Below are 12436 nucleotides of genomic sequence, written 5' to 3' on the forward strand. Positions count from 1 at the left end.
TTAAAAACTGAATCAGCAATTGCAAAATTTATGACAAACATCATAAAATGTATAATATTCAAATCACTTTATTTTCTAAACTATATTATGGGTTTACTTTATATGGAAATATATAACATTCAATCATTTAAATGAATGAAAAAACTCAGCAAAACAAAAAATACATCTCCTAACCATCTCCGTTTTATGATTCCCTCTGATAATCTTTGTACAAAAAATAAATCAGACTTTCAGCTTCACTTTCAATCTGTGAGTCAACAAAATCATATCGTATAAAGTCAGTTTTATGACTTTTGACCCCATGAGGCAATCTGCAATGCATTTTTACTTTCCAGACAGACAGGCAGATTCATAGTGGCGTAAAACCACAGATGTTGGTGGTAATAATTACAATTATGGCACTTCCTGGTATAAAACTAATCCAGTCCAGGTAGAGAAAGGTGTCATTAAGTTGTACTGATAATAAGCACACTATGTGGTGCCTACCCTGTAGTACGTGTGACCTGGTATAACCTCACCCCAGTGGGAAGGTACAGGAGGTTAAAAGAGACTTCCTCTCCCTCGGGAAAACAGCATGTTAATAGCAGCCCATCACCGAGGCAACAGAGAGCCATATTGTAGTTAAATCTGTCCGTAAAACCACAAGAGGCTCCGCTCTACGCACTGTACATGGACCCGTTGGGGCCGTTCTCTCTCCTTTTCACTGTCATTACAGGATAAATGGAGTGCTGCGCCGTGCCGGTACGTTTCCCCCCTTTTTTCCTCCCCGCAGAGCCTTGGGCAAGTTTAACTGTGATTTACGGAGAGAGAGACACAAAGGCCAAAGCCTGAACCAAAACAAAAGCTTTGAGCGATTTTCACAAAGGAGGATATCTACACAATTATTCTCTGGAGTCAGATCACCACTATCATACTTACCGACCACAGCTGACAAAGAAAAACAATATGGCCCCTAATTGAGTATCATTAAAGAGATCCAGGAGGGTTTGCGACCACACAAAGCTCGCCATTTATAGTTTCAGGAAAACATTAATCATCTTTCAGTAGAGACTGATTGGTCTACAAATGCTTTATTCCTCAGAGGGGTAGGTAATTGTTAAATCGTATATTTTGCATTATGTTTTGCTGACGTTTTCTTTTAATGAAAGGACTGCTTAAAGAATCGAATGGTCAGTCTTGAAATAAGTTCAAAATCGCTTCAAGATGCTGAAAGCGGCTCTGATCAATATTTCATTCAAACTTTCAGCTCATTGTTTTGAAATCGTCAAGATGAGTCATTTGTTGGGTCTGTGCCAAACGCACACTTTTTCTTACATCTAAAGAACAAGATTTGTTCTCCAGATGTACAAAGGATGAACAAAATTTGCAGCTTCTTGCAATTTGGATATTTCACTTGAGATTATTGCAATTTTGATAATATTCCAATTAATTGTGTAGCCCTAGTGAAGACTGAAACAGAGCTAAAAGGACAGAAAATATTGGAAAATGTATGTTTTGATGTTATGAAGGGAAGGTCTTCAATGGGCTCATCATAGTCATGATGGAGACCCCAATTCACACGGACTATTTTAAACACACGAACTGACTCTTGAAAACCGTTTCATCCATTTCCAGCGGCAAACTGGGCTTGACTGGGCCTAGGGACTAGTGACGAGTACCAGGACATAGGCAAGGCCCATTTGATTTGTCTCACTATGAAATCGGGAGATTAACGAGAGGAATCACCAATCGGGAGCACAGCGGGAGAAAAGGTTACAAATAGGTCTCAGTGAATATGAAAGGATGAAACATCTGTTTTAGATGAATGAGATGTATACACCTTATTTAAAAAGGAAATTAAATTGCATGTAAGATATGTGATGCAGGGGTTTCCTACGTGGAAGTTATAGGGAACAAGAATTGTGATTTGTTCTATACGAGACATACAGAGAGAACAAAAAGAAAAGTGAAGAACAACTTGCCACAAGCTCATCAGAGAACCCGGTTTTAGTTTTCATGTGTTTCTGCCCTAACAACTATATGGATGTCCTGATGTTCTATGAGAGCATTATAATAACTGATAAAGCTTTTCAGCATCAACACAGTCCTGAGAGCACAAAGCCCAGACAGAGAAACTACTAGAGGTCAAACACCGTGCAGACTGTTAATGCTAAAACAACATCACAAACTCATGAGTGGACCCTACTTGAACTTGTCCTACCTTACCCTCTTCATACGCCACAATCTCCTCAAGAATCCCCTGTATTGTTGTTTGACTGACTGAGGTTGATTCCTGAGGGGCCATTTCATGACAATGCAGCCCCAGAAATGTTGTGGTGAACATCAGGAGGAGGGAAATGGACAGGATGGCTCAGAGGAAGCACTTAAGAGTGAAAGAGCAGCTTGTATCTGCTGCAGCCAGGGACAAGGCGTCAGACAGGGCAACCAAGTGACCATCATGTCACTACTGAAGAGGTACAACAGTACAACACTGTAGTTCATCTTCACTTTGGTAGACATCTTGTCCACATCTTGCTTTTTTTCTTGGAAGGGGACCTTTGAGATAGTCTTGTTATAAAGTATAGATGGTCACTACATGAAAGTGCTTCACTGTATTGTTTTATTTACAGTGTATTTATATTGAAAAATGTAACGATCAGGAAGCCTTCTCACTCTGACGACCAAACAGAATGGCAGATAACAAAAGATTCATATTTACATTTTTCACGTTACTCATCTGACGAAATAGTTACAGACAAGAAACAAAACTATACTTTGCTCCACTTTGCTGCCTCTGCGTCACTGATGACGGAAACACAGGTCAGGCCAGTATCTGATATGACACTCAAATGCAAAATGAAAACACTCCACAAAGAGGGAAGCAGAGCTGGATGACTTTATGCCTCACTATATCACTGTTACCAGACCCTTGATCCAGACAGAGCAGCTCTGTCTGGTTCAGAGCGCTTATGTGACCCTGCATCGTAGTGCATGAACAGCACACTCAGTGGTTCAGCCACTGCCAGCTGTAAGCAATATGAGATCATTGCCATTATTATGTAATTAAAAGTAATTTCTGCAAATGACGCTGCTAAATGGATTGAAATACTCGCCTCGACTGGCTTGCTAATCTATTTAGAGGGGAAATTAATTATATTGGGCTTAAAGGAATTCTTCTACATTTTTGCAGCTGATTTCCTGATGGGTCCAAAATAGTGGAAGGATAATTAAAAGTGTGGAACATCCCCTCTAGATGGGAACTGTGGAGTAATTTGTCCTTTGGTGACAAAGATCTAAGTGCTTTCTTTTGTAGGGCAACTATAATCAGTGGCCCCCCTTGTGTGGGGGCTGCCTTTATCAGCTCTTACAGCTGTATGGTAGGAACGTCAGACCTCATTTAAAGCACCTGTTCTTGTTTACTTTCTGCAAAACTAAAAGAAAACAATCTCTCAAACAAATATACTGTGTGAGTAGCAAATTACTCTGCAGCAAACTCTCCATACAAATGCATCAAAGTCTGTTAATTCGGAGGCCTGTCATGGCAAAGCTTTGTTTGACTGAGAAACAAAAAATAATATCAACGTTAAAAATGAAGAATAGCTCCTGGCTTCAGTGCCAAGATGATGTCTAAGCAGTTTCTAATGTCACTGATGACGACCAGTAGATGACCTGGAAAAAATGTCTGCCTCTCTTTAGATCAAGAACAAGCAATGGAGTCATAATGGGTCATCTTAAAGGGACGTCAGATGCCCCATTTCCAGTCGTCTGACCATAAACATGACCTATATTCTCATCTCTAAAGGAATATAAGAAGAATGTCAGCAAGCAATATTCTTACAAGAGCATAAACTGCCCCTGAACGAGATCATTTTATGTTTATTTTCTTAAAAAAATTAACTTAGGAAGATAGCCCTGCATTATGTAATTAATCTAACTTTAATCATAATAACATCAACAATATTTGTTTTGAGCTGGTTTTTGGGTTTTTTTCTTTCATTCTAATGTAAAAATAAAGAAATATCTTTTATGATTGACTCAGGTCACAGCCTGCCAACTTATGTCAAGCGAAGGACAAGCGACCAATGTCTAACTGAGAAAAATTAGAAAACAGTGAATAAAAAAAACAAGAAAATGATATCAGTGCACAATCAATACGTTTTTTTCAGGCTGCAAGTACAAATATTAACAAAATAAACAAAAAAAAATGGAAATGGGTGCACAAGGATAAAGTGTTTTTCTTCCTAAGCAAAATTAACCATTTTAAAACCATTTGCAATAACCAGAAAATACTTTGTCATCAAATTAAAAACAGGATTGTTTTTCCTAGCTTTTGAAATTTGTTCCATACACTGTCTCAGGACAGCAACATTTTAAATATAGTCACATTGTATTAAGAATACTATCGAGCAGTCATTATTTAGCTTTTGGCTTATTTGATTCCTCCTTAAGACACATTTTCCAGAATGCCAAGTGACAGCAGCAGAGAAGCTCAAGTAGGATATCTACCTGATGTCAAAGGTGGGAAACTGTGATGCAATTTATTTAAAGCGAGGATTGACAGTATAGTGAGGATACCTCGATGTTAGAATTTGAACGACAAAAGAGAGAAAGTATACTTTAGAGAAGTTATGAGGAACTTAATAAAGGAGAGCAAAGACACACAAGGGACAAATCTCTTTTCTTTGTCTTCATCTACCTACAGTACTGTACTTGTTCAAGGACTTTGCTCGGGATAGAACAGATGAATCCTCATAAATCCAATTGCTTTAAGAAGAAGTGATTAAGACCCTCTGCTGAGAGTGAAGCAATGGCCGCTGCGACAGGAAGCCGCAGTGCCAATAGGAGTCCCACTGGGTCAGTGTCTGAGCGACACCAGAACTCCAGCTACTGTCACATTATCTGGTCACATCAGGACAGAAAACAGGCCACACTGGAGCGCTTACGAAATTATCCAAAGTCATTTTAGAACTAGCTATTAAGAGCTGCTGCTGAATGGGTAATTGTGTGGGAGAATAAACCTTGGAAGCTGAAGGACAGAGACCGAAGCATCTGGAATGCATTAAGACAACAGGCCAAGAGGGTCAATTCACCAGGAGATTCATTAGTCAAGCTGTGAGCCTGCTGTTTGCATTGGTAAGTTGTGGGGCTGCATCTTGTAAGCAGGATATTGTCTCTGCTGCACCATGCTGATGCTGAAATTGGTGGCAATTTTGAACACAGCTTCAGCAAACAGGGGCTGGAAAGTCGTATTGTAAATGCTGAAAATACTGTAAATACCAAGGAAATCGTAAAGTGTAGAGATAAAGTATGTGCCTTACGTATTCACGCAGCAGGGATGAGCAATAAAAGGCTGTTGTGGTGCAATTTATTGGGGAATAGAAACTAATTAATCTGTTAACATTTAAATAAAACACCTTCGTCCAAATCTATTCAACCTGTAGTTTGTTAAAGAGCCTGCACCTCAGCTCTATGGGAACCTTTTCCCATGAAAAAAGTTGACAAGGGCAGTCTGTCGGCCAGGGAGCAACACAAGCTGACCCCAGATTAACCATAAAAATGTAAACCAGCTGCTGGTTCATCAGGAGCTCACCATGACCCTCTCCTCAGATCAGGGCTGGAGCATCAAGAACAAAAAGACTGTACATGAGGTCATGGCATGTTTCTAACTGTGCAGCAGCACTACGACCTGACTGGACTGACTCCATGCTGTGTATGTACAGTAGGAGCAGAGATACAGTCCTCGCAACACTTTGAAAATGAACGTGAGAAGCAATGACAGTGTTTTCACAGGACTTCTAAAGGGTCTGCTAGCATATGAAATACAGAAAAGCAGCAAATATTGAGCTGAATCCAGACATTTTTTTATTTTTACTATCAATCAAAAATCAAAATTGTTGCCTCTGTTTTAACATTACTTTGGGCTATGTTAAATTTTGATGAGACCTGGTCACTATTTTTGCCGTTTGCCATTGGACTACATTATTATTATTCAGTTATTCAAAACAATAAAAATGTGAACTTAGTCATAAAAAAAAAATAACCCTCACAACAGTTACTGAATTCCACATTGATGTAGTCCAGTGGTTCTCAAGTTTTTTCAGCCCAAAAGCAGAAAAAGTTCATGCCCCGCATCCCAAAAATGTATCAATCATCAACAAAAATTGCCAATGTGACTAATAAGAAAGGATCTAAGTGGAATTTTAGTTAAATAAAGCATCAGCAAACTCATCCACACCAGCCCTGCATCAGCTCTATGCCCCCCAGTCTGAGAACACTGGTGTAATCTCATGGACTTTAACAAGTCAAGTGGAGAGTGTTTAAGCATTCATGCCATTAAGAACTGCTGCTCGGCTATGTGGCACCAACACAGTATTGAAGAGCTGTTATCTCACTTGACACTGCTGTCATTTTGAATTACTGGAGAGTGGATGATTCGACTGGTGTAGACAGGGCAGCTTTTGAATAATTAAAAATGCTTTGGTCCCAGCGTGGCTGTGGGCACGGACCCTAAATAAAATTAAAGCACGACTGTCCACACGCATGTTTTCTAACAGAGGGCTGAACAGATCAACAGGCAAAGACAGGGAACATAAACGGCTTATAGGTGTGCCTTTAAATAGTGTTCCAACACACTAAGCCTTTCAGTATGGTCTGCATTAAAGCCTGGAACAAAAGCAGAGAGTAAAGCAGATGCAGGCTCTACTCACTGAACCCATGATCCGTCCTGATAGGCGCATAATGAGAACCAGACAAGTGTTCACACCATAACACATACAAATCCCCATTCATTATTCATGGCAGATTACCCTCTTCATTAAGGCAGAGGCGGGGACCAGGGGACACAGAGGGCAAGACAGAAGAGGAGGGGAAGTTGGTCTACGAAAACGTTACGGGATGAGAAGCAGTCGAGTAGCTCTCGCTCGCCTACACTGCCGAGGTTAAGGCTTGTAAACCATCAAGCTAACTGGCATCCAGATAAGACAGAGAGGGCCAGAAACCATGACGAGACCCGGCAGCTTCTGCTGTATAAAGTTCAGGTCCCTGAGGCCCGCAGCTCTGCATTCTGCTTTGATACAGTAAACACAATGTGACAAAGCCCTTCTGCGGGAAGCTGGAAAATGTCAGTGTAGCAGAACCGACATTACCACAGCAAGACAAATTCTATCACCGGGCTCTGCTAACCTTCATCGGCAGGATGATAATAACAATCTAAAACCAAAAAAATGGTCTTTAAAACACCAACATCTGTCAGAGAGTTCAGCCTTTTTGGGTACTGTCTGTCAGACATGCTGCATAAACCAGCTGGTAAATATTACTTTGAGCCCTTAACCATGTCGAGACAGGTCAGAAGGACCTGATAAACATTCTCCTTGTTAAATCTTATTGTGGATCTTAACTACCTCTGTTGTTAAAGCTGTGTTATTTCCTGCATGACCCCTCATGGAAAGGTCAGAGCTGATCAATGTGGTGAAGCAACGCAAATGTTGATTCCAAAAAAGCTGGGGCGTTGTGTAAATCATAAATTAAACCAAATGTGATACTTTGCAAGTTTGTGTTGTTTGCATGTTCTCCCTACAGAAAACAGTAGAAATACAATAATTTGGTGCCAGCAGCAAGTTTCAAACAAGTTGGGACGATGGCAACTGGCTACTGCCTCCAGGTTTCATCAAACCCGCCCCATCCTAATAGTCTTTTGGCTCTCTCTTCCCCTGGCACCATGCCATCTTGCTTTGGAGTTCTTCTGATTTTCTGTATAGTTTAGTTGGCATTACCTTGGTTAGCTCAGCAGCATTTTCCTGCAAGGTAATTTGTTAGAAACTATATGTTTTGCTGCATTTGTTAAATAAATACTTTAAATGAGTTTATCGTGTGCTTCCCTTTTTTGCTTTTCTCAGAGTTGGCCATAACAGTAAAAACAACTGTTCTGGTGTTGTACAAACCATGACTGAGGATAAGTTAGGTTAGCTCCAATAGTATTTCAAAAATAGACACACGACAGAAAAGACAAACTTCCTCGTTTAGCCTCAGTCACACTGCATTTATAGCACATACATACAGGCTGGTCTTCCAGGTTTCTGACAGGTGGGTTTTGCATGTTTTATGGTGGTGTTTAACACTGGCTGCGAGCCCTAAAAGCAAATCTTTCCATCAAAACAGGGAGAAGTGTGAAGCATCTTTTCAGCAAGTGATTGATGGTGTGTGTTGTTGTGAAACGCTCCGCCAGGGCTGAGCTGCTGGCTTTGTCGAGGCTGGCAGGTGAGAGAGATTACCTGTTGGTATAGAGGGCCCACATGAGGGAACGTGCAGGCTCAGACAGGCTTGATGGCTGACCTATTTGAAAGATTGCCTGACTTGAAATTAGCCTCATACTGGAATTTTTATCCATGTCTATAATAGATTACTAAGAGAAGATCAATCAACACAATCTTCCCTGACATTAAGACTCTAACGACGGCTGAGTCACTAACTGCAGTTCAATCATTGAAAGCCTCCATTGATCTCATAATCCATCATTGTGTTTAATTTTCTATTGAAATACTAAGACACAATTAATGTTTAAATCCAGCTTGTCATCTCAAGTGCATTGGTAGATCATCTGAATAATTACATACAAGTGATGATAAAATCACTGCTTGGCTCTAGTGGCCATGGCACTTTCCACAGGGAGAGCACAGCAAATCACGCTGCACTAAAGGCTCACTTCACAATATCCACAACATATTTTAAGGGTGACTTATGACACGCATAGACGTTATGTTTCTAAGCTGCCTGGCTGGTATGACATTCTGCAAACATACAATAAATACAGATTATATAAGAGAAGCAACTGTCACTGCTTGTGAGAATATGTCAGGCTGAGTTGCAGCACAATAGGCCTGTTCATTTTGTAATTATGTCTGACCTGTAGGTACTCGACAGAGCCACGCCGATGGAGCTGCCATTCACAGTGCGGATTTACGTGGATTTTAAATCATTATGCTGAAGACAAACACCATTTCACCCATCCAAATTCCTTTAGCTCTTACAAAAGGACACATATGAATTGTATTGCTTTTTTCTTCAATGGACAGAGTTAATGAACAGGGACACCACTGGGAGTTACATAATCATCACTGTAGGCAGGACGTGAGAGTGTTAAATGTAGGTATACTCTGCTATACTCAAGAACTACTAAATATTCAATACTTTAACAGAAAACACTGCTGTTTCTGATGATATACCTCAATATACAAGTTTCCAGATTTTGCGGTTGTGTAAAGTTTTTACCTCTGGCCAGCTGTGAGCTCGCAGCAGCTTTACTAGACAGGGCAAGAAACAGCAACAGCCCAGCTCTTTTTACTGTTTATTAACAGTTTGCCAAGTGCTGCTGTTCATGCAAAAGGATCTCACAAAGCCCCAACCGGAGCCCCAAGCACCCCTACAGCTCAGCCTTTCTACTAATTCCATCTAACCTTGCCTGAAAGAGACATCCCATACAGTGATAGTAGGTTACTGCGATGCTGTGGTAATTCTATAGTCAAGATAAAACTTACTGTAGGTGAAGGTGAGGCGTGGAGTGACATCGCTTTCCGTGACAGCTGTATGAAAGCAACCAACAAGAAGGACAGTGAAGGCTGGGAGACAGAGCCAAGCCATGCTCATTGTCCACATGCCTCCTCAGGACCGCCAGCCAACTTGCACTATTTGCCTTTCAGGTTTTTGGGGAATTCATGAAGAGCTTTTTTTACAGCCGTGTTTATTTTCTCTCCCTCTCTCTTTTTCCAGCACCCAGGCTCCTTGAATGGAGGGTCTGTGCACTGTCTTGAAGTCAGACTCCCTCAGGCCGGCAGAAGATGATGCTGGTTTGGACGATCTGTGACCTCAGAACAAGACAGAAAGCCTCCACGGATCAGCCGCCATGCGTACACGTCAGTGCAGGGTCTCAGCCGAGATCTGTGATGATGAAAGAACAAGATTGAAATTGAAAGTGATTTGTATAAGCAAGCTTTTTGGGGAAACTATTACAGTAGTTGTTTGATCAAGCAAAAATGCCAAAGACTCTGGTTCCAGCTTCTTACTTGTGAGGATTTGCTGCTTTTCTTTGTCACATGCATCAGCAGATTATTTTTAAACCACCCAAAACAAACAGACAGACAATGCAAACATTTGAGGATGTCACCTCGGAAAACTACAGCTTTTTTTTTTTTTTCATTTCAACTTCCATGGACTAAACCTGGAGGCTTTTGATTGGTTGGTTTTTCAGGCCAAGGATCAAGAGCAGGTGTGGCATGGCAAATGTTAAGTGTGTTAGCCTCACCCTCTGAAATTTCTCCAGGGATTTCTAAGATGGAGGGTGTGCCAGAGTCTCTTGCGCGATAAGATACATAATGATCCATTTTTGCTTAGAAGAATGCCACACGCACACACACACACACACAAGATAACAATACAGATAACAGGTCGATATGTGTCAATAACACGTAGTTAGCTGCTACTGATACGTGCCGCACAGTACGGTTAAATTATCTTAGCTTACTCCAATGATTACACGAGGAATCATGGGTAGGACTACTATCATCATATATGTTTTTAAATATTATAAAACAATAATTTGGTGGCCCCCTTGCAGTAACTATGAGGACCCTCTAGGGGTCACAGACCCTCTGTTGAAGACCCAGGGACTGAACAATTAGTTAATTTATCCAAAAAAATCAGCAGATTGACACTGAAAGTTTTCTTCACATCTGAACAGTTTGGACCTGCTCTGCACAGGAAAGAAAATAAAACAGGGATTTCATGGAAATCTTTGTGTTAAGCCTAAAGACAATGACATGGTGTGACACCCAGCTCATATTACAGGAAAAACAGGAGTTTGTTGCAACTCTAGTTTCTTATATTGGGTAGCATTTCGGTGCTATGGTGCACAGTAATGTCTAATACAGGCACCAGGTCTGGCTACAAACAATCACACCACATTAAATTTGAAAATTTTGAGTGTAAAAGCAACCCAGGCCAAAACCTGGTCTTCCTTTTCTCGTCAAGGGCTCGAACAGACCATATCACTCCTCACTACAGATCTGAGGTTGTATAGTATTGTTTTCAGTTTCTGTTCAGAGGGTTGAACAAGCGAGTGATCATTAACAGAATACTAAATGGATGAGTACAATGCTCAGGTCAGGTTATTTGATAGTGGCAACCTTTTGCTTGCCCAAAGTCGTTATCTCCACATCTGAACTGTTTGTACCTGCTCTGCACAGGAAAGAAAAGAAAAGGAGAAATTTCCAGGAAATCGGTGCTTAAGCTCAAAGACAATAAAAAGGTGTGACACCCAGCTTATACTACAGGAATTACAGGAGTTTCTGTCCAGCAGATTACCTGGGTTGAACTAGAGTTTAATAACTAAGTTGCAAGAAAGGGCGTGTGTACATTACAACCACTGATAATGTACTGTAAAATGTTTTGCTTCCCACAGGTCACAGAGGGCTTTAGGGTTAGGGCTCTGCCTGCTCTCAGTTACAGAGAGGAATTTATGGAGATAAAAGTGTCTAAAGCCAAAGGAAATTGGATAAATATTTGCATAAGCCTGCTGTTCAGTTCTCCTCAAATCAATACACTTCACTGGAATATAACTTTTAAGTATTTCCAATTTATGAGTTGACACTGGCGATCGCCTTCATCCACAACGACTACAACAATTCTTTAAAAAACAAGAGAACAAAGCCACAAGATGACTATTATACCAATAATGGAGTTATGAAGCATTTCAGATGCTGATTAACTGAACGTGGTGAGACGTGAAGGGAAATTCAATACAGACATCCCAGTTACAACTGTGAACGCTCCATTACAGCTGCCGCAGGGAGCTCCTCATTAAATGCAACCAACAGGAGATTCAGTTTCATGTGAGGTATGGCAATCAATAGCAAAAAGTAGCGAGTGAAGCTATTCCTGCTTTCTATCAAGGGGCTTCTGACTCTTAGTCAATAAGCAGTCTGACACTTGCTGCAAACACAGACATCTCCAAATCTGAGCTGGGAAGATGACATTTGGTGGAGCAGGAAGGCCACGATAAAGGCCAGAGAACAAGACACAAAGAGGGTTATTTCGACAGTTGTAGAGACACACAAGACTTGAATGTGCGAAATGCAGGGAGGCACACTCTATTCTGTCAATTTAGTCTCCAAAAGGAGGCTTTTAGTTAAGTTGTTTGAATTAGGCTGTTTTATTTAAAGTCTTTCAAAATGTTCATTTAAAAAAAAGGTGTCAACAGTTGAATGAATAGATTGAAATCTTTCATTCCCTTTACCACTGGTGCACTGTCCAGATTTGTAAAAGCTATGAAAGGAAATATAATCAATCATGTCTGGACATTGAAGAATTTCAACCTACAGCAGCGAGACTGTGACTTTTAATGATCCTGATGACAAAAGCAGACGATGTTATAAGAGGCTTTTGCTTTTGAAACTCCAGGCTGAAA

The 12436-nt window shown here is 40.6% G+C and overlaps 1 protein-coding gene across 1 annotated transcript in view; it reads right to left on the reverse strand.

Annotated features, from left to right (window-relative positions):
- sema4ba (sema domain, immunoglobulin domain (Ig), transmembrane domain (TM) and short cytoplasmic domain, (semaphorin) 4Ba) overlaps nucleotides 1-12436 on the reverse strand; it is a 46270-nt gene that overhangs the window by 16171 nt on the left and 17663 nt on the right. Inside the window, exon 2 of the mRNA XM_073472948.1 lies at nucleotides 9513-9912. Within this exon, the coding sequence (XP_073329049.1) occupies nucleotides 9513-9630 (118 nt within the window). The 5' untranslated portion in view covers nucleotides 9631-9912. The remainder of the gene's footprint in view (nucleotides 1-9512; nucleotides 9913-12436) is intronic.

Source organism: Pagrus major, chromosome 8 (genome assembly GCF_040436345.1).
Source record: "Pagrus major chromosome 8, Pma_NU_1.0".
Taxonomy (NCBI): domain Eukaryota; kingdom Metazoa; phylum Chordata; class Actinopteri; order Spariformes; family Sparidae; genus Pagrus; species Pagrus major.